The 23978-nt window shown below is 39.6% G+C and overlaps 1 protein-coding gene and 1 long non-coding RNA gene across 11 annotated transcripts in view; one reads left to right on the plus strand and one right to left on the minus strand.

Moving 5' to 3' along the window:
• The window catches only part of LOC129774807 (G protein-activated inward rectifier potassium channel 3-like), a 302558-nt gene that overhangs the window by 31128 nt on the left and 247452 nt on the right, over positions 1 to 23978 (plus strand). For all 10 annotated transcript variants that reach the window (XM_055778774.1, XM_055778773.1, XM_055778784.1 and 7 more), the window contains one exon: positions 14401 to 14764. In XM_055778774.1, coding sequence (XP_055634749.1) covers positions 14457 to 14764 — 308 coding nt within the window. In that variant the 5' untranslated portion in view covers positions 14401 to 14456. The remainder of the gene's footprint in view (positions 1 to 14400; positions 14765 to 23978) is intronic.
• On the minus strand, positions 750 to 3611 carry LOC129774815 (uncharacterized). Its single transcript, XR_008742779.1, has 3 exons — positions 3488 to 3611; positions 1738 to 3352; positions 750 to 1682 (listed from the first exon to the last, which is right to left on the minus strand). It is a non-coding gene; the product is annotated as an uncharacterized LOC129774815 (long non-coding RNA).

A 23978-nucleotide genomic window follows, 5' to 3' on the forward strand; every position in this document is an offset into this window, starting at 1 on the left:
TACCCATAGTATCGGTAGCATTAGCCTTTTCTTTTCGACTTTTGCGCTTCCGTTCTGTTTTTTGGATATTTTTAATATCCTTCAAAGTAATGGTTTCGATCAACTTCCTACGATGCGGCGAAGAAGTCAATTCAGCAGCATAGTCTCTACTGGAAGCCGTTTTTTGCGGCGACTGTCCATGGGCTTCTCCAACTTTCTGGCCACTGATCTCGGAGAAATCGTAAAATTGGTCAACTTTGCCATACTGCTCCCGGCATTTTGATCCCAACGCCTTTTTTTTGTCAGACAAGTGTCTGTATCAGGAACCGTCTGTGAATATATTGGGTTGGGAAAAAAGAAATGTCGTATATTGTCAATATATGGCAACACTTAAACATATCTTGTGTTACTATACGGCTATTTAAAGACGACAATCTGTGCTACAAGTGTCGTTTTGACAGTGTTTTTTTTTTTTTTTTTTTTATCTTCGCTTATTTTTCGTCGGCCTATTTCCGCCACTTTAGTGCCAATCACCGACATCAGGGAGGCGACTCCACCTGTTCCTACCTATCAGACTCAACAACTCATGAGCCGGGCCAACTTCTTTTACTTCCGCTCCGAAGGAAGACGTAACCAGAGATTTTTCGCCTCAGAAAATCCCAACGACGCCAGCTGGGATTGAACCCAGGCCGATCGGATTGTGAGGCTGTTACGCTAACCATACAACCACTGGCGCCGTCTGTTTTGACAGTGTTGTGATTGTCCTTTTCAGTCTCAAGTTATAGCGCGTCAAAGATGGAGTCCACCAAGCAAGAAATTCGCCATATTTTACGTTTTTACTACCTGTGAGGAAAAACTGCAACGAAGGCGGCCGAAAAAAATCGTGTAGTTTATGGACCCGATACTGTAACGATTCGCACAGCACAGCGTTGGTTTGATCGATTTCGTTCTGGTGTAGTGGCTGTCGAAGATACACCCCGTACTGGTAGGCCATCGTGGAAACCGATAAAATCGTTGAAATCATCCAAGTAGACCGGCATGTGAACACTCGCTCGATTGGCCAGGTACTGGGTATAGACCAAAGTACGTAGAATAGAAGGTAGTCTCCTCCCTGCTTTGTTCAAGTAGTGGTAGGCAAAGAAAAAAAGCGAAAAATTGTAATAAACCATCGATTGAATCCATATAAATTCGATCATTTTTGAATTTTTAAAATTGTAACAAAAGAACTGTCTCAAAATATGTTTCTAAATAATGGAATAGCAGTTTACTTAATAATTTTAAAATTTAAAATAGCGAAATTATCGCACCTGTATTACAAAAATAACGCAAAAAACGACGAACAAATGTGTGGAGAGGTTATATCGAAGCAGTGTCGTTCCCGCAAATTTATAATATGATGAAAGATTAACTCCCACACTGCTGATTTTTTTTTCTCTTTTATTGAAGCATCCATCAAGAATCATCGCGACGCTTTCATTGGTTTCGGTTTGGAATTTTCAGCTGTAGTGAGGCCACTTATGGGAACAAATTGGCGTTTCTGGAGAAAACGAGAAAAACATTTCCTCCATCCCGGGTCATCTTCCGAAGTGATTGCAAATAAATATTTTACACTTTCGCAAGATGTGAATGTATAAATTTGGAATTTCGTGTGAAACCATTGGAACTGAACGTTTTGGAAAATGCGAAGCGAATGCATGGAACAGCTGAAAACATCTCCGATTAGTTTATCTCATCACAATTTATATAAAACACACTTACCTCCAGTACGAAGACGTCTTCTTTGCTGATTATAGGTTAAAACAGTATCCCCAAAGGAATCCGGCGAAAAATGAAGCGAACAAACAAATATGTTTCGCGTATCGAACGAGCTTTTGTATCCGAAAAAGTTTAACCATTTCCGTCTCAACAATTTTTTGGTCGGAAAACGGTGGAAAGTTATCCAACTTTCTTCAAAATTTTTTTGCTCCGGCATCGCGGGACGTTTCACTTCGACATATCGCTGAAGTAAACAAACACTGTTCAGTATGAAATCGATAAAAAATCACATCAAACCTTACCTGCAGTGAAAATGCGGTACACTATCGTGATTATCGTTGGCTCGACTTATGATTTTGTCATTTTTTACGATTTTTTTTAACTTTTTAAAACAAGAAATATTGGAAAAACTTCCCAATTTCGAACAAATTGAGGATTGTTTATTACATCTTTGTGTGTGTAACACATGCGCGCTCCGCGTGTATACACAGATAATATCACTTACCTTCTATTCTACGTACTTTGGGTATAGACCATTAAACCGTTTGGAACCATTTGCAGAAGATTAGATTCCAAAAAAGCTAGATGTATGGGTGCCACACGAGTTGACGCAAAAAAAACTTTTAGACCGAATCAACGCCTGCGATGCACTGTTGAAACGGAACGAACTCGACCCATTTTTGAAGAAGACGGTGACTGGTGATGAAAAGTGGATCACGTACGACAACCTAAAGTGAAAAAAGTCGTGGTCGAAGCGCGGTGAGCCGGCCCGAACCATCGCCAAGCCCGGATTGACGGCTAGGAAGGTTTCGCTGTGTGTTTGGCGGGAGTGGAGTGTCCATCCAGTATCAACAACACTGGTGAATCAACAGACGGGCGAGTGTAAGACAAGAAGTGATCGAACCACTCGGAACAGGTTGTTAGTGTACTCCAGCCACTGGAATTGCAGACGAACACAGATCCTTCAGGAGCACCTACCTTCATTGCATCGGTCATTCTTTGTCTAGCGAAAATGAACATTGGTGGCAGGAATTCTCCAGATGCAGACATTGTCGTAGTATTTACACCTCTTTCATTGGATGAAATTCCTCCCACTTGATGTTGTCCTTTTTTCGATAAAATTTTCGACGACTTGTTCTGCACTTAAAATAAGTGAAAAAACATGGCTGTTGCTCTTGTCAATGATGTATTTTCCGCAGACCGTAGGGACAGAATCGGATGACGTTTAAGAAAACATTTCAGCCAGTCGCATCAAGCTAGCTTTTCCGATTGATTGAATGGGTGTGGAATGTGATTTGTCTCAGCTAATTCGAATGCCAAACCTCTTACGTCTCTTCGAGTCAGTCCGTAAAAACACTTACTCTTATCAACAAAATAATTGACCAATTGATGTTCCTGCTCTTCACTAAACACCGTTGTGAAACTTCCCATACGAGAAACAGCAAGCGGAATGCTGGACCTCGCTATGTAACGAAGCAGTGTTTTCTTTGGTATTTCATATTCCCGAGCCGCACAGTTTTTGGAGACGCCGTTCTTGACTGCCTCCAGAGCTGAATACAGGTTTTCGACGGTCCATGATTGTCGATTAGATTTCCGGTCGTAACCGGACGCACCGTTTCTGGAATGAATAGGATGTAAATAAAGTTTTGTTCAGTGGCGGATCATTTTGCACCGAATCGTGGGGTGCATTTTGCTCCGGCAGTACCAGCAAAATGTTATTGGCCACAAAACAGTGAAACATGTAAAAACTTACCCAAATTTCATCACAGGAATGTAGCTCGTCCCACAATCAGTCTGTTATGCGATGACGCCGGTTATGATTGTTATAAGCCTAAGAGAGCGGACGTCAATATTATACGTTTTGAGCAGTAAACCTGTTTTTGTTTATGTTTCCATTTTCTGACTTCATAGGGTTACCAAACGAACATGGTGATCAAAAATGAAGATTGGTAAAAACACATTCAAGTTAAAAAGAATGTTTTTTTCATGTCAAAACGTTGGAGGTGCATCTTGCCTCAACGGTGCATTTTATACCACTTTCCCCTACACTCTATACTCTCAAAAATACCTTGATCGCAGTGTTTAAATGTGCTTATTTTTTTAGTACTTGATATGATTATTTATCACAGACAATTGATCAAGTGTGGAATTACAAAGATTTCTGCCATCTCTACTGAATGGGTGATACATATTTAGAACAATTAATAGACTACAAAAATCTATTGACGAGATGGGTGTCGCATTCGTTACCACACCAAAAATCAAGAAAGGTTTAGAATGAGATGGTTTCTGTCTCGTTTTCGAAAGAATAAAAAAAGTAAAACAAAAACATTTTAAGTTAAACGGTTTTGTTGTGATAAAACATAATAAAAATACAGATAATGTACTGAAATCTAGAAAATAATTAGACAAGTAGCAGTTAGTAGTTATCACACCCCTTCCTTTAACCTAGGGTATTGATGAGACTAAAATAAAATCGTGGGGCATATGATGAAACTATCAACTATGGATAACGAAAATTCAACGTGCCCCACGATTTTATTTTAGTCTCATCAATGCATTAGATTAAAGGAAGGGGTGTGATAACTACTAACTGCTACTTGCCTTATTATTCTTTAGCTTTTAGTACATTATCTGTTCTTTTATTATGTTTTTTTTCATCCCATTTATTTATTAAAGGCTCAGTAGCATTTTAGCTGTAACAGAGCGAATTTTAATCATGTACATGTCACATGGGTCTCATATATCTATAATTAGCACATTACACAGTTGCCATTCGCCAGTATTCCTTCTATACCATTACATATGGTACATTCACACAGTAGCCATTTAGGCGTAAGAGTATTCTTTCTGTTCTTCCATTATCCAGTTGGACCACCGGACAGCGGAGACAGTTGATTGATCATTGTTGAGTTATTTATAGAACATCAGTCCGATGTGTCTTGCAGAGCAGAGCAGTTGTATGGATGAATTGATCTTATTTCGACCGTGGATCGATCTCCATCGCTGATGATTGTTGCGTGGACGTAGCTATTCTGTAACAACACAAAGATGGTCAATGAGGGTCCTGAGTTTTGAACTCACGATCGATCGCTTACTAAGCGAACGCGCAACCAATGTGGCTTCGGAGACCCCCTTGATTATGTTTTATCACAACGAAATCGTTTAACTTAACAAGTAATAAACTCTTCGATTTTTACTCCATGAACATTTCAACCAGTTCAATAAATTTTGTAGTTGAGATTCGAGATGGACCTGAGATAAGAAATCCTAGCCTGACATTTTGTAGTAGCAATCCAAACTTTTTTTTATAAGTTTATAAGTTTTGTAGAAGCTTCACCTTCTCAATTGGTACAAAAATACCATAGAGACTTTCCCGTCTCAACGTATCGGGATTTTCAATAAGAGCGCTACAAAAGTTTACAAAAACGGTTTTGGATATCAACGAATTTCTTTATTCATGTTAAACTACATTTGATGCCATTATGTATGGAACTCGATTTCTTTTGCATGATCACCACAGGCATGCTTGCCCAATTTTCGACGGTTTTCAAGCGTAAATCGGCCGATACTGCTGCAATTTCACGTTCGATATTCGTACGAAGTTCATCAATCGTCACTGGTTTGTTGGCATAGACGCTTATGGTGGTCTAGCGACTTCAATTCATGCGTCAATTTGATCCTGTAAGGATGTAGGCCAAGATCTTTTCGCAAAATTTGCCACGACAACGTCACAGAGATGCTCAACGCTTGAGAACGACGTGTGCGAGACTGATTTGGATCCTCCTGAATTGATGCGCTAGCGGTAGAAATATTCTCGACACTACGGGTACTTCTTCGTTTCACTGGCATGGGGGTATGTTGTTTATGCCGATAAAACCTTTGAGCACTAGAAGACAACATCACACGTATTATCTGTGAAATATCAGGCGATATGCTCTAAAAAATAACTCAAAATTGGACCTCACGTATAGATCACCTAGAACGTAGTCGTGATCTACGTTTACATGAAATAATCTTTGAAAAAAAATGGGAAGGATTGATTTTTAACTACCAATAATAAACTTTATATTTTTTATAATTTTCTTGTTTTTTTCTGTAAATTTAAAATCAAACGCTTCAAAAATCACTTTTTATATAATACATATTACCGCAGAGACTTCAAACTTTGATTGTTTGTTTGCTCGGTTCATTAGAGTTAGATTTCAAAACTGTTGAACACAAACATTTTTATCTCACTATCTCTAGACAGTTTTCATATACCGTGAATATTTCCTATGGGAACACGGAAAACCAAGACTTATTTTCTCTTAATTTCGTTCAATCTAATGAGCAGTTTCTAAAATTATCTCATCAATTATGATGAAGTTTCCGTCAGCAAGTTTCATCTGAAGGCGTAAGTGAAATCTCTCTCTGTCCATAAAGTCACACACTCACGGCAGCGTCGTCAGCTGTTAAGAATTTACATTGTTCCAAGCACGAGTCCAGAACAGCGAGGAATTATCACGTTCGTGTCGCGCTTTCGTTTCGCGGCGACGTTTTACTCATTCTTGGCCGGTGGAATATTTTATAATAATTGAATCTATGCGCACTTCCCGCACTCCTGCTCTAGGAAGGATTAGGCTTTCAGATGCCACCATTAGCGCCACGTATGTGTATATAATGAATAAAATGAATACGACGTCCGTAAAAGGTGCACTAATTGCAGTAAATTGCGGTGCAGGCCAATTACCATAGTAATTGATGCGTTGAGGCGGGATTCTGCGAGTGTCACCGCGCAATCACTTGTTCTTGGACGATGTCGAAGGTAACTGGCAGCTGACGGATTCCACCGGTCAGAAATTTCCCGTAGAAATTGTAGATATTTATTCAGCAAGTGCTCGTTCTTCCTGGACCTGATTTTGCTGATTTGCAGAGGCAATTCCAGTGTATTTCACTGAGATTCCCTGTGGCTAAAAAACGGTGCCACGCTTATTGGCACATAGGTGATGAAAATAGACAGATGGCCAATACTCATGGCTCGTTGATATTTGAGGAAGAAAGTAGCGTTGTAGACCGAACGATCTTGGGCTTTTCTTTGAGCAATTAAAACACGACCGATCCTCTTAACGTGTAACTTCCGACTCTTTATTTTTCGCACTCAATATCAATTAACCTAACACTATACGTTTTATCAAAAAGGGAGGTGCTTCGGAATACATTACATATTCGCCAATCAGAATCGATTAGGCTATATATATTATGATAAGCAAAAATTTGATTACTCGGAATTTAAGTCGCGCGGATGTTGAACTGGCCAGCCCGAGCCGCATAGAAACTTGACCCTGTTTTTTTATATTCGCGGTACTGGAATTCGCGTCAGTAGAAAAATTCAAACTGGTCACACGCTGCGACACTGGCTGACGAATAAAATTGTATTGTGAGATGTTTCGATGAGGTGGATGTACTTGCGGGCTTGAAATTAATTCGCGCCTGAAAAAATGTAAGGAATGTATCCTCCAAGCACCTTTACAAAATGTTCTTGTTTAGGGGCGCTTCAGCGTTTTTGACGTAGGACTACGTCTTTCATTTCTATACTGGGGTGTAAAATCAAAGTTTCGAAAACGAAAGCGTTACGCCGGAGACCGAGATTTTGAGCGTTAATAGCTCCTAAACAACTGAACGAAATGGTATGAAAAAAAACTTCATTCGAAAGATAAAATGTCTACGCGTTCTATACTTGTTACTTTTTGATCCAAAAACTTGTTTCAATAGTCTTAAAATTGCTTTCAAAACGGGCTATTGAAATCACCAATAGGTATATAAGCGAGCGCCGCTCGGAAATCCACTCAGTTCTAATTGAACAGCGATTGGAGCATGTTGTCGCTGTTGTGGTGAAGCTCTTCGTTTATCATGAAAGCGCGGATGAACGGTGTCACCAAGAGCCTGTTTGTGCGCCCTAGGCCAGAAGGGAATCCATCAGGAGGAGAGTGATGCCACAAACGGTTCCCCGGGAAGACATCGCTACACACACATACACGCGCGGAATTCTTTCCGTTTGGATGCCATTCAGCATTGAGAAAGTTCCGGAAAGATCTAATCATTTCTGGAAAATAATCTGCCAGTTCCTCTGGGAATTTAAAAATACATTCATGTGAAAGAGTTTATTTTAATGTTTTCTATCCATGTAACACTGTGACCAAATACATTTGGTTTTGTGATTTTTCAATCAATCGCAATTAACAGGATAGCTTCTGAAGATTATTCTTCCCCATCAGTAGGATATTTCCGTATCCAATATTGTATGCGCCCGCAATCGATTATTGCTCAGTCGCCGAAAGTTCCGAGCTCAGAGAGTTCATTCCCCTCTAGTTTGCCTTCCAAATTGCCATCGTAAACCACACCTTCTCTCGATTCAATCACACACAAAAAGTATACTTAAGCGATATTCTGGTGGTGAGACACATTCATTTTTCGTGAGGACATCGACAAGACAACATCGTTGCCTAACTGGCTGGAGGAGGTGGACGGCGAAGGATCGACACATACACGCGCAGAATTCTTTCCGTTTGGATGCCATTCAGCATCGAGAAAGTTCCGGAAAGATCTAATCATTGCTGGAAAATAATCTGCCAGTTCCTCTGGGAATACAAAAATACATTCATGTGAAAGAGTTTATTTGAATGTTTTCTATCCATGTAACACTGTGACCAAATATGTTTCAATCAAGTGCTATTAACAGATGGTTATCGAATTAGCATTAACCACTGGTGGGCTTCCAGTATCGAGGAAAATGTGGAAATATCTAATCGTTGCTGGAAAATAATCTGCCAGTTCCTCTTGTAATTTAAAAATACATTCATGTGAAAAAGTTTATTTGAATGTTTTCTATCCATGTAACACTGTGACCAAATATGTTTCAAGCAAGTGCTATTAACAGATGGTTATCGAATTAGCATTAACCACTGGTGGGCTTCCAGTATCGAGGAAAATGTGGAAATATGTAATCGTTACTGAAAATAATCTGCCAGTTCCTCTGGGAATTTAAAAATACATTCATGTGAAAGAGTTTATTTGAATGTTTTCTATCCATGTAACACTGTGACCAAATACATTTGGTTTTGTGATTTTTCAATCAATCGCAATTAACAGGATAGCTTCTGAAGATTATTCTTCCCCATCAGTAGGATATTTCCGTATCCTATATTGTATGCGCCCGCAATCGACATCGACAAGACAACATCGTTGCCTAACGTGCTGGAGGAGGTGGACGGCGAAGGATCGACACATACACGCGCAGAATTCTTTCCGTTTGGATGCCATTCAGCATCGAGAAAGTTCCGGAAAGATCTAATCATTGCTGGAAAATAATCTGCCAGTTCCTCTGGGAATACAAAAATACATTCATGTGAAAGAGTTTATTTGAATGTTTTCTAACCATGTAACACTGTGACCAAATATTTTTCAATCAAGTACTATTAACAGGTGGTTATCGAGTTAGTATTAACCACTGGTGGGCTTCCAGTATCGAGGAAAATGTGGAAATATCTAATCGTTGCTGGAAAATAATCTGCCAGTTCCCCTTGGAATTGAAAATTACATTCAAGCGAAAGAGTTTATTTTAATGTTTTCTATCCATAAAATATACATATAATACATTTGGGTTTGTGATTTGTCAATCAAGTACAGTTAGCAGGTTAGCTTCTGAAGATTATTCTTCAGAACAAGGTTTTTCGTATCCTTGGATGCATAAAACCTTGTGCCTCCAACGTAACGCTCTCGTTTTCGAAGGCCCCCAAATATTCATTTATTCATTCATTCAGAATGGATCTAGACTCAACTTCAAACAAATGATCTCTTAATCAACGATAGTCCTACGTCACCCTTGCGGTTATACCATAGATATAACCCACTTCCTGTTTTTTTATTGAGCGCCAATGCCAAATAGATGCATAACGTCGTTGGAAGGGAACTAGTGTATAAATTTTCAAATCGATTGCTCAAACAGTGTATATTTGAAATCATAATGAACAAGACGTCTTGATTGCTTACGGAAAAATGGAAAATCAGAGATTTTTTTGAAAAGGCCCCGCATCACTGCAAATTGTAAAAAAACTGGATTCAACCCTAACAGTGGGTTTTGAATTTATTACAGGTCGCACGAGCATTTCTGACGAACCACGTTCGGGACGCCCTGTTGTAGTCAAAAAATCCAAAATGATTGAAAAAAATAGTTAAATATTAAATGAGGACGGTAATACATGAGGCGTAGAGATTTATCGATCGCGAGAGGAATAATTTTATTCAACCAAGGTTGAACTCATCACGAATGTCCGTTAAATTATGAAAAAATTGAATTAATTCACCCTGAAGTGATATCGTGCTTTTCAGCAGCATAAACGGACAGGCCCGCAACTATTTTGCTTTTGGTTCCAGTCAGCTTCCAAACAGTCCACATTTGGCGATTTGATTTCCATTTATAGATGCAGGGCATTCCTTAGGAATAGATTAAGTAGGCTTTTCACAGTCCATCTCACTCTCACTGGCAACTGTCCGTTTTACCCCACCAGCTCGATCTTTGGACTTCTGAACGAAAATCAGATTCCGTCTTATTTATCACATTTCGAACGCAGTTTGGATTTCGGCCGTAAACTATCCGCTTGTATTCCTCAATACTACTGTAAAGACCACTTTTTTCTCCATATCTTTGCTTACAAAACGCTCAATTTTTTTTTACCAATGTCACGATGCAAATTCTTTGTAGCTTTGTAGCCAATAAATATAGAACTTTTGACGTAGGATTACGTCTTTCGGGAACATATTGGGGTACAAATTGAAAATCGAAAATCGGGCATATCGTGAAAATTGTTCAATTTCAAACGCTTATTGCTCAGTCATTCCATGATGGAACAATTAAAAAATCTCAACCCTTATCCTAACCGAAATATCCACTTCTGATTGGTCGAAATTGATAATACATGCCGCGGTTCCCTAACAGAGACATCAAAACCAAGCTGCCTGTGGGAAATCGGCGTTGCAAATACATAAAAGTAGGGGGAGCTTTTGTTCCCACCGAAATTTGTTCCCTAACAGAAACATCAAAACCAAGGTGCCCGGGGGAAATCGGCATTGCAAATATATGCAAGTCGGGGCATTTTTATATTGCAAGTAAGGTGAGTGATACGATTAGTTCTAGAAAACAAAATTTAAACTTCAAAGGTTGGTTGCTTCCTGATATTTCATATCAATGACCGATCGTGCACTGTGAAAAATTTTGCACGAGTATAAGTGAAAAATTGTATATGGTAGCAGTATTGTTGAAAATGACTTGATATATGGAACGATTTATTTCAATTTTCATAAATGAACACCAAGGTGTGTTCCCGCTCAAGAATGAGTCGTTCGGTTTTAGCTGTCTGTTTTGTTGTGTTCATTTTCCACCAAATACAGTTCATATGACGAGAAAGATTGGAAATGCAAAGAAATATTCGAAAAAGTGATTTCCCATATGCTATACATATAGTGTTAGGTGTTGTTAGTCCGATTAAAATTCGCATTGAGTTCAATAAACACTCAGAAAGTAAAAATTATAAAATAAAATTGCCTTTTCCATTTCCAATATGTTCTCTCTATATTAAAGTAACATGTTTTTACTGATGAGAAAATTAATAATTGTGTCCGGTATTGATAATTATCTCATATTATATTGAATGATTTGAAAGGATCACTAGGGTCATTATACATACATACTCCAGTATGTTTATTTTTAAAATAGCTAAGTTGAGGGCAGCTTTTCTATACCACCAATATTTCCGAGCTTCAATACTTGAATATTTCAAGTTCATGCTAAAATGCAAATCTTTCCTCTCGAGGAAATTACTCAGACTCCAATGCCAAATGCATATCGTCGTGAGTCTTTTTCCATTTACGTGGCTACTTCGAATACAAAACCTTTTGATTTTTTTCTGGTGTTACAACCCCTCGGTGTTGTGTCATTCCTCAGATATCTGTGCCCTCATTCAAAGCCGCACGCCCATGCCGTAGAATGACGGATGGATGGGCGGACAAAGGTCTATTTATAATATTATAAAATAAATAGAGGTGATTTCCATGCGTAGAACGTGTAGTGCAGTGAAACGAAATTGATTATCCTAAAATTTGTTGCTAAAGTCAAAAAAAATTCTTAAATTTATTGAGTATATCACAGTACGGAAAACAAGTTAAAATCTTACGCCTATTGTAATGAAAATTTAAAATTCTATTGTAGATTATATATTTACTAAGACTATTATTTGAGCTTAACCTAAAATTCTTATATCCTACGAATCGAACAAAAGGTAAAGAGAATTATAATTTTGCTAATTAAAAACTATAATTACGGAATATTCATTTCATAGAACTAGCAGTAATAGAATATAGGTGTCAGGGAAGGAAATAAACCGGAGAAGAAAAAATATATGAGGTTGTGTCCCAGATACGACCGCATTGTTGACGTAGAACTACGCTGTTATTTTATATAAGTCGCTTATTTATACCTTCGGGTATTATTCTATAATGCTGTGAAATTTTAGAAACAACTGCTTAGTAGAATAATCTCTGAAATAGTTTTTTCATTGTAGAATCAGTTGACGATAATTGATTGATGATTCATTCTTGCCCTCGCAAAACAATACACTAGTTGATCGTATTTCGCAATTTATTTCACGTCAATGCATTGAAAATTTACCTCGAACGTTATTCCGGTGGTCTTTTTTGCAATTGACATAGACTCGGCTACAGTCGATTGTATACATGTTGCATCAGCACCATTATTCCACATCTCATAACTACATCAATATATCTTTGGCACCGCATGGAAACAACAACAATGACAACACTTGCAAGTATCAAATATCATGCTACATGTTATTTAGTATTGCCTCAAAGGAATCGCACCTCTAGACATCGTTCGTACAACGTAAAACAAGCGCCAAACAAGCGTTCGCCATAGCATGCATACAGAGCCATACATTGGTGGCTTGAAACTACTAGGAATATAAACACCTCTCATCATTTTGCGCTATTCTCAAAAGAAACGATTCTGTTAATATTACTGGCCTCGAAAAAAGTTGCATTACTTCCTCATGCTCGAGAGAAGCGCAGCTGTCACCCTTAGTGGAGGAAGTTTTGCTACTGGCAAGCGAAACCTAATCACATATAAAATTCCAGAACGACATTTACTTTCTTGGTGACTAAACAAGCTAATTAAACTCTTTTTGTTAATATAAACAACCTCGAAAACAGTAGCAATGCTTCATTATGATCAATATTAGCGCAAATGCAATCCTACTTGAAGGCAGTTTTGCGACTGGCACGCGAACCTAAATAACTTATAACATTCCAGTAAGACATTCAAGATGCTTGGTATGCCCCAAATATTTTTTTTGGCGCACAACCTTAACGCCTGCTTCGCCATAACGTTAGTTTAATGCATTGATGCATTCTCAAAGGCACCAACGAAGCTCTAATGATGACGGAAAACAAACAATGTTAACTGCTTGGAAAAAGACTGAATTATGCCACACAGCTTGTACTCTGCTGTAACACCCGTCGATGCGAATTCGCTTAAGAGTTTGTCAAGAGCGACCGCCTTCACCACTAGCGGGGGGAGCTTGATTTTGGTTGCTGCCTGGGTAACAGCGTTTACATTTTCGACCGACATGGGTGGCAGCTGGGAGAGGCTTGCCCAATCGGTAAAGCGGAAGCTGACGGAAATCCTTAGAAGGCATCCTACTCCGATTCTTCATTAACCCCTTCCCGTATTATTTAATACGTCACACATCAAGTGATTTCACTAGCCTGCTGAGCGTTCTAGCGCCCTATGTTTTTCAAGTACCCACGAGTGAGACTCGATGTTGTACGGGAAAGGGTTAATACCGTCAAAAACATTACAAGTGTTAAAATACATTTACTGCATCTAAACTCAGTGATCGATTTATCGCCTGTGGTCATTGTTGCCAAGGTGAGGTGTTTTCCGGTTAGTACGATCGATTCACAAACCAACTGGCGACGTTTCGAAGCTAATCGGAGACCCGTATTAGGCTTCCGTCCTCCACATACAAAAAAAAACTTCGGCTTGTAGTTGCGCGTCAGACAAGCTTGTAAATACCAATTAAACACTCTGCCACAATAGACTAATGAGCTTTAACCGGAGATGATTAGTTGTATGCACATGTACATGTTGTTCAACGCTATCTCCGCCGTCCACCTTTACCTGCAGGCTACCTCTTCCACGATAGTGTGACTCCATGCAGTTTAGTGATGCGGTTGCACGGCGGTGGCCCCGACAGTGGCAGTGAAAAAAAAACACATGTTGTACATCGAGGCGGTACTTACTAGCACCGCTTGCGACGTGAATCGCCACGGTTGCCACTGGGTGTAATGCTCTAATTATTCCAGCCGGTGCGAGTTAAATAAAACGAATTGGCCATACCGCAGCATGGTCATTGCGTTCAGTGGCCGGTCTCAGGGCCTGCGGTGGTGCTTCGGAAACATATGCTAAGTTTTCCCAGAACAATGTTTATTAATAGGTTCCTTTACTTTTTGTTTATAGAAATTGTTTTATTGTTTTGGTTTTTGTAGTTGCGTTTTGTCATTCATAATATGCAGAGATTGACTTGTGTTTTTTTTTGTTTTTCCACATTTTAGGAACCAACTGCATGGAGGCTTTTGGTTACTAGTGTTTGCCCTCCATCCATTTAAAAATGACTAAACTATTCGAGGAAACTCGACACGATGGCCAGCAACTGGTGGGCGATGGGGAAGCTGACATGGCGTGGACGAAGCTGTTGGCCGATGAAAACGCGCCCACGCCGGTAGTGGTAAAAGCGGATGATATCGAGAAACTACCGAGGGATGTGATTGTTAGTATTGACCCGGAGACGGGTAAGCAGACTACCCAACCGGGGGGAGTGACCCAACCGCGTCGCCGGGAGTCCATCATTGGAACATTCCACCGTCAGTTGCGGATGTCGTTGAAGGCAGTCAGCGAGGCACCCGACGCATTGACAAGGTAAGGTGGTTGGCTGTGATGTCATATTGTCCGCTTGCTGTAGGGTGTCCTACTTAGCCTACCCAGACCATTTGCCACGTGTTGAAATGATTCTACGGGGGAGATACTCGAGGCACCTTCAGTCACGTTCGTTTGCTGACAATATTCTCCCGCGTATGGAATGTAATGAACCTGCACTTCACATATCCATTGTGTGGTGTGGATTGTGTGGTTTGTCCAATTGTGGTGGAAATTTTATTTGCAGCCGGACGAGACGTGACTTCCTTCAGCACACATACTATTGTAATGTGACAACAATAGTTTATAGTAGGGCATATCATCACTCATTCGCCTGGTTATCGGTTTTCCAAAGCCACAGAAACACCCTGCCTCCGTCATAACGCAATCTGAATTGTTGCGCGACGCAAACAACGATTCTCGCAGCTTCCTAATAGTTGGCAGAGTTCTCCCCGTCCATTGACGTAATTCGGCGGCGAAAGCAAACAAAACCAAGCAGCGCCACACGCCTTCGGACACCGCAGCGCGGAGCGCATAGTTGGGCCGTTCTGAAAAAAGACGGCCAAAAATCTTTTCTCGTCTTACCTTACATTTTATAGGTTGGGTGTCTTCAGAAAAGTTGTTCAGTATGTTGATTCGGATAATTTGACGGTTTCATTTAAACTCTTTCTAAGTTACAGTAAAAATAAAAAAAAATAACTTTTTACACTTACGAGATAGTTGAGTTATGTCTTCAGCAACATTGTAGAACTATAAATTTGATAAAACTTTTCTGAAGATACATAATATCTATTTATCAGTCCTTCAGAGGCATAACTGTTTTTCTGGGGAGACTATCTCAAAACTAGTTTTTTAACTTAAGTTATACATAAATTACATTTTATCAACTCATCATGTTCCACAAAGTTTTAGATAACATGAAAATACATAACTTTGCTGAAGACACAATTAGTGGTAAATGACACGATTGTGATGTAAAGTCGTTACAAAGCAAAAATATGTCACTTTTATTCATTAAATTATTCAAAATTGTCCTATATTCAACGTCATTTTGTTGGTCAGGGTTTGGAGTATGTGGCAAACTACTTTTCGAACTCGAGAACTCTCGGGAACATCAGTTTTTATACAAATTTTGACAGCGCAATTTACTCAATTTTACTCTGTTTTTATCTACTATTAATGTTTATTTGCATTAAGTTAATCTATAAACCAATTTCTGATTCTATCTTACTATCAGAGCTCAAATTTGAGTTATTTTGCAGTAGTTTTATTGCAGTTGGTGATAGGAATTGGACCTTTTTCGATTTTCGTTTTCGCAACCTGCTTATCAGAGGGTTGAATGTCATAAGCAATCATACAAATACATCCTGATTGCTAGCCTCTCTGCAAGTTGAATTTTGAAGGTTTAGAATGTGTTTATATGCCTTTTCTAGATATGTGTGATTCTTTTTCAGAGTTTTAGCAGTGTTTTGCGGGACAAAAATATATATGTTTATAAAATTTTTATTTTTTTTAGAATTTTTAGACACAGTACTGGTTCAATTCACAAATATCAAAAACAAATACGAACATATTTAAATATCATTTTTTTTTTGCGAAGTTATGTATTTTCATGCCATCTAAAACTTTGTGGAACATATTGAGTTGATAAAATGTAATTTAGGTATAACTTAAGTTAAAAAACAAGTTTTGAGATAGTCTCCCCAGAAAAACAGATATATCTCTGAAGGACTGATAGATAGATATTATGTATCTTCAGAAATGTTTCATCAAATTTATAGTTCTACACTGTTGCTAAAGGCATAACTCAACTATCTCGCAAGTATAAAAAAGTTGTTTTTATTTTTTTATTTTTACTGTAACTTAGTAAGAGTTCAAACGAAACCATCAAATTATCCGAATCAACATTCTGAACAACTTTTCTGAAGACACCTAACCTCTAAAATGTAAGGTGAGACGAGAAAAGGTTTTTGACCGTCTTTTTTCAGAACGGTCCCACTGTGGAGCAGAGTGAAATTGACTCACTAGCAAATCATGTTTCTCGATTTTCTGAAATGTTGCCGGTGTCTCGCGTACCACAGATGAACCCACATTTCGTTGTGAGTCATTGCGAAAACAGCGCTCTGGAAACGTCAACAACTGGTGGATTCGGATTAACAGACGCTACCGGAGAAGATTTTCTGCTCGTCGCATTTGATGGCAATCAATTATGATTTACGAATCAATAATTAAGTATTAACCAATGTTTTGAAAATGATGAGAAGGTGATTTATTCATTTACACACAAATGTGGTTCCCACAATTTTTTCTTGCTGACTTTGGAATCGGATGTTGATTCCTAGATTGCTGCCGCCAATTCGGCTCAGTAATAGCATAGACACCCCTGGTATTTATCTTGTCACTAGTGGAGTGCGAGAAGGTAATGCGTGGGTTTTGTAACAAATATGTACGAATACAAAATCGACTCGTCACATGTTATAGGTAGATCGCATTCGAAAAATATGACCGCGATCCTGAATCGGATCAACTGGTTTTGTACGAGAAGTTATAATGAGCAACTTGTCTTGGGAACCTAATTAGATAACCTTTAACACGTTTAGCCCAGCATCGGCCCCTAGGGGCCGACGTTGAGCTTTTTGGTAGGAAAGTGCTGACTGACTGGGACTGACACTTACAAAATGATAAAATAAAAATATAAACGGTTTGTTTCCGGATGATTTACAAAATGTAACTACTTTCTAGTCGAATTACTGACTTTTTTCTATTTATACAATAAGTATCTTTGGGGTGTGGGACCGACACTGATATTGTGTAAACGCTCTTGACGCGGGCTGAACGGAAAGCGCAACGAGAAAAAAAAAATCGGGGCTTAACATGTTAAATTTGTCTACAAATTGAGTTGTTCAGAAAGCCTCTGCTGATGATGATCATATCGGGATGCTGATCAAGAATAATCCCCGGTGCACGACACGTGAAATGGCATACTCACTACAGACATCTAAAACTACCGTTCATAAGCATCTGTTTATGCCTGTTACGTAAATTGCTACCATGCCTATGTTCCACCCAATTTAACCGAAAACATCTAATAGGTCGTATCTCCATTTGCGTCTCGTTTTATAAAACTAACAGGAATAAATACGCCGTTTAATCGCAAATCCAGATTAATAATGAAAAATAGATCAGATACTACAATGTTGAGCGAAAATAATTCTGGTGTAAACGAAAGCAACCATCATTGACCACCCCTAAGGCCCGTCTTTACCTGGTGAATGTTGGAATCCTGGTTGTGATTGGAAAGGAATTATGTATTACGAGCTTCTACCAAGCAACTAGTCGATACGGCAGCAATCTAGGAAGAGCGTTCAGAATTTACCAATACGATAGGCGTCGTGTTCCACCAGAGCAACGAGAAACTGCAGAATACTTTAGTAACTTTTGCCCGGTGGTATCCAGGGCATACATTTTCAATGCGAAAGGCGAACGAGCTGCAAAAGTTCAAAGCCTCTATTAAAAAGAAACTAACAAACAAACGACAGCCAAAATGCACTGATCTGGCGTATGAACATTTGAGTACAAAAGCTGTAAAACCGTAACCGTAATATTCTAAATTAACGGGTGTTAAATAAAAAATGAGAATTTTTTCAACACCTTTCAGTAACTCAAATAAAGAGCGTAAAATTTTCATTCTCCAAGAAAATTTCTCTTTAGGCTCCCTAGAAACAGTAGGCGTGTTTGGTTTTGCTAGTTTGAATTTAGTCAAAGCAAAGATGGCGTCGATACAGCACGTGCGAACGCATTGTACGGTTCTACGAAACGCATTTCCAGCAAGGAAAAAAGTTCACGGTGGCACATTTTAAGGAAGAAAATGTACCTGTCAGTACGGTATATCGTATCCTGGGTTCCCTAAACGTAAAGCGGAAGTTCGGAAGTGGTCGTCCGGTGACGATAATGACGAAGCAGAGGAAGACATCGTTAAAGAAGCTGTTTGACAACAAGGACGCAACCAGCCTGCGTGACGCCGGTCGGAAATATGGCTGCTCCCACGTATTGATCCATCGGACCCTCAAGATGGAAGGAATCGTCTGCAGGAAGAAGACGAGGTCGCCGGAGTACAAGAAATACCGCGGGACGTCTTTCGTTCTGGACGCCGAAAGCTATTTTCCGCTGTCCAAAACGCATATTCCACGAAATGATAATTACTACTCCAGCGACAAGTCATCCACACCGCCTGAAGTGAAATAAAGGGTGTGTCACATCAAATTGCATCACGGAAAAAACGCTGTAGAAATTCGCCCAGTAGACCGATCCTTTTGAAAATTTTAGACAGTAAAATAAAAACTATTAAACAATTTTTGGCATTTTCTTTTTATTCATACTTCGAGCCCAAGCCCGTATGCTCGCACCTTCCTCTTTACCCCGTCCGTAAGGTTCTGTACAACGTCAGGTTGTAGTTTTTTTTGAACAGAAATCCATTTTCTCTTGAAGTCCGCCTCCGATTTGACAACTTTTGGGTCCTTCCGGAGGGCCTGCTTCATAATCGCCCAATATTTCTCTATTGGGCGAAGCTCCGGCGCGTTGGGCGGGTTCATTTCCTTCGGCACGAAGGTGACCCCGTTGACTTCGTACCACTCCAACACGTCCTTTGAATAGTGGCACGAAGCGAGATCCGGCCAGAAGATGGTCGGGCCCTCGTGCTGCTTCAATAGTGGTAGTAAGCGCTTCTGTAGGAACTCCTTAAGGTAAACCTGCCCGTTTACCGTGCCGGTCATCACGAAGGGGGCGCTACGCTTTCCGCAAGAGCAGATCGCTTACCACACCATGTACTTTTTGACAAACTTGGATAGTTTCTGCTTGCGAATATCAGGCCTGGCAGCTGACGAAAGTCCGCTTTGACGTAGGTTTCGTCGTCCATTACCAGGCAATGCGGCTTCGTCAGCATTTCGGTGTACAGCTTCCGGGCTCGCGTCTTCCCCATCATGTTTTGCCTTTCGTCGCGGTTAGGAGCCTTCTGAACCTTGTATGTACGCAGGCCCTCCCGCTGCTTGGTCCGCTGGACGAATGAACTTGACAAATTCAGCTTATTGGCGACATCCCGGACCGAACTTCTCGGATCACGTCTAAACTGCTAAACTACGCGCTTGTGATCTTTTTCACTGACGGAGCATCCATTTTTGCCGTTCTTCACCTTCCGGTCGATGGTTAGGTTTTCGAAGTATCGTTTTAGTACTCTGCTGACCGTGAATTGGACGATTCCCAGCATCTTACCGATGTCCCGATGTGACAACTCCGGATTCTCGAAATGAGTGCACAGGATTAATTCACGACGCTCTTTTTCGTTCGACGACATTTTTCCAAATTTACAAAAAATTGACAGTGAAGCATGGCCAACGTGATCTATACACTCTTATCTGATTATAAGCGAAAGCAGAAGATATAATTCCTAAAAATTTAATTTCTACAGCGTTTTTTCCGTGATGCAATTTGATGTGACACACCCTTTACAAGTTCAAGCACAAGTTTGAAGAAAAGGTTATGTTGTACATCGCCATTTCCGACCGGGGCATTTCAAAGCCTTGGTTTAAGCCGAGCGGTCTGGCAATCAACCAAAAAATCTATCGAGAAGAGTGCCTCGATAAAATCCTGCTGCCGTTCCTGAACGAGCATCACGCGGATGGGAAGTACGTCTTCTGGCCGGACAAGGCGTCTTCCCATTACGCCAAGAAGACGCTGGCGTATCTTGAGGAGAAAAAGATACCGTTCGTGCCGAAAGATCGTAACCCAACAAACTTGCCCCAGTGCCGCCCAATAGAGGATTTCTTTGGCTCACTCAGTGCCCTAGTGTATAAAAACAATTGGAGGGCCAAGGACACGAGGCAACTGAAGCAATACAAGAATCCGGAATTGTATCCGGATAATGGACGTAAGTGCCGTACAACGTTCTTGTGAGAGCATCGCGACAAAGTTGCGTCGAACAGCAGACCACGGCCCTTACTCAAACATTCACTTACGTGATGGATCTGGGCACGGACGGGATCTTGACATAGGAATGTGAGACTGTGCAGTAATTGCATTTGAGTTGAGTTTTTTCCATAGTTCAAAATCTGTATTTTTTCTCTTTTGATACATCAAATGGAAGCCCGGTAAAAAGACCGTTTCCTGTATGAACTTGTGTCCTTTAAATGGGATAGATGAGATCACGTGGTAGAATCCGGAATGTACACAACATTACCATTAAAGCCATTACTACCCTTTTTCTGTTTACTCAATTATGCAGAAAAAGGCAAGGAGTCATCATTTATCATTTTTAAACACAAGTCTAAATATAAACCTAAGTCAAATAAATTTATGACTACAGAAATGTATTATGAATAAGAATAGCATTTTCTCCTTCGTTGCCACGTTGTCCGGAACATTGTTTATAGGGGGTTGTGATAACTTTATAGCCAGGTGATGTATATTAAGTATCCTATGGCCATTAGTGCTTTCTTGGATAGTTCGTGTAGCTGCTGTACTGAACTGATCTCATTGTGTGTTCTGCTTTTGTATAGGAAAGAGAAAAGAGAATGAGTAAGTGTATTCGAGGAAGCGAAGCGATTCGAGGAAAGGGAAAAGAGAATGAGTAAGTGTATTCGAGGAAGCGAAGCTAAGGAAGACATACATATATTAAGATCGCACCTAATTAAGCTATCATAATCTGATATGCGTGAGTATACCCTTTCGAGTCTATAAATCAGCAAAAGTTAATTATTAAAAATTTAATTTTTTAATTGCATTTTTTTTACATTACCAAAGAACATGCACGATATCATGATATCCTTGACCAACATTACATAAATTGTTAGTAGCAAGACCTACATGATAAAAACGTAAATTGAGCACGAATTAATTGGGCAACATAGAATACAGCAACTTATAAATGCCTATTACCGGCAAATGGAGAATAAATCATGATACACATCGATTAACACTTTGAACTAACGCCCGAATGTAGGCAAAAAGATTGTGTCTGCGTCTGGGAGGAAAGTGAGTGGTTAGTGCAATCAAAAAACATACCCGTTGTAATCGTCTATTTGTTTAACTTTTTTACTATATTTTCTGCTCGTGTTTCAAGCAATAAATAAATGCTGGATAAATTGCCTGTCTAATGGTATGCAACACAACATATGTTGCAAAAACGATTTTTAGTAATATGCATTTGAAAACTCTAACGTAACGTAACGATTTAACATTTTTCGTAGAGTGACCCAGAAATCAAAGACATAGTCCTATGTCAAAAGAAGAAGCCAACATGGAGTGAAAAGGAATGTTGCTTCTTATTTATTTTTCCATCGCGAACAGTGCGGATGTAATGCCAACTAAACGCTTGCACAGAGCATCTCAAACAAAAGCAAAGCAGTGAATCAATAAAATCGTTGAATTATCTCTCAGTTTCAGCATTAACATGTACAGTTGATTACTCCTTGTTTATGAAACTGAAATACTGCACTTATTGCAAATCCAGAATGTTCTACAGTATATATTAACAATCTCTAATACAGAAATTCCTCCAAAATAGAAATTCCTATAGAAATAATCCACATATTATACTATGTATGGCGGTAGTAACCGCAGCGGAACAAATTATTATTTTCATCTTCACAATGGAAAAGGCTTTTTCACCCGCACTCACAAATGCGTTGCACTTTGACGTGAGTTTTAACCCAGAAACAATGCTCGAATTCTGGAAAATTGAGCAGGTTGACTCATGATTCATTCTTGTTCTCGTGAGAACAATACACAAGCAGGCAATTTTATTTTAGTTTCTTTTTTTTTCCTTGGATAAAATGTTATGCTAGGTAGCTATGAGCGATCTTGCAAGTGTATGGATATACAGTGGAACCTCTATTATCCGCGAGCATCCGTGGTCCGAATCATTCGCGGAAGTGAGTTCCATAGTAGTTCTATGGGTCCTCTTGAAGTTTGTCAGTGAGTGATAGGCTCTTGAACTTTGTTTTGGTTATGACTACCACAATATTTGAACACTGTTTACCTTACAGATTCCTGGATTGATAAAATATAGTTTCCATGCTTAAAAAACTTTTTTTCCTGTTTGTGCCTCATTTTTGGATAATGGAAAATGGATAAAAATTGCTCATTTTCATGGGCTTACCTTCACACGCACTGACGAAACTACCCATGCAGTATCAATCATAGTAACCCAAGAGTCAGCAGAAAAAAATTGACAGCTCTATCAGTCGAATTCTAACCGTGATGGCGAAAACAGTGAAGCTACACCGTTCAGAAGTGTGCGCGTTCAAAGAACGGTATCCCGCCCCGTCGAAAACGGACATCGTGCGACACTTTCTGGACGCCGGATACGCCCGTTCCGGCATCTACAACATCTTGGCACTATTGGACAACAATCAGAACATCGAAAGAAAGCCCGGTTCCGGACGACCGACGACCCTGAGCGACAAGAAGCTCCTAGTGATGTCTGAATTTTTCATTTATTCGATTATCGATTAATCGTTGGGACATTTTTCAATATTCGATTCATTCGAATAATTGTCTTTCAATATAGATTAATCGAACGAATATTTATTTCTTGAATAAATCACGTATCACGTTGTCATTCTGGTCGCGTGGTATATGGGGTTGTCGATGTGACATGGTTGGATAAAAAAATGTTGGATGAGAAAAATTATATAGCCTAATTCTTAGCCCAAAAATGCATTAACCTTGAAAAAAGATTCCGTCTTTCATCAATCGCGATTACAGTGACAATTATTCGATGTATCCATATTTTGATTTCTAATTATTCGATACAAAATTAATCGATTATAACTTCAGATATTCGATTATTTGAATTAATCGAACGATTAACCGACGTCTCTAGAAGCTCCAAAGGATGCTGAAGAGGAAGATCGAGGAAAAAGTGGCTACATCGCTACGTGCGCTTGGCTGGGAGGTCGGTGCAACCGGCCAAACAGTGAGAAAGTACCTGGCGAACATGGACATACATGTCAGGAAGCGGAAGTCCCGTCCACTGCTCTCGGAGTTGCAGGCAATGATGCAGCGGCATCGGCTGAATAAGAAGGTCAAGTCGATTTTCCCGGCGAATCACGACGTGACGGTGGTGATGAACGACGAGATCTATCTTATCCTGGATGCCAACGACTGGCAGAGCGCTACGTATTTTACTTCCCCCACGAAGGAATAATAAATTGTTATGGAG

This window comes from Toxorhynchites rutilus, chromosome 3 (genome assembly GCF_029784135.1).
Source record: "Toxorhynchites rutilus septentrionalis strain SRP chromosome 3, ASM2978413v1, whole genome shotgun sequence".
NCBI classification, from domain to species: Eukaryota; Metazoa; Arthropoda; class Insecta; order Diptera; family Culicidae; genus Toxorhynchites; species Toxorhynchites rutilus.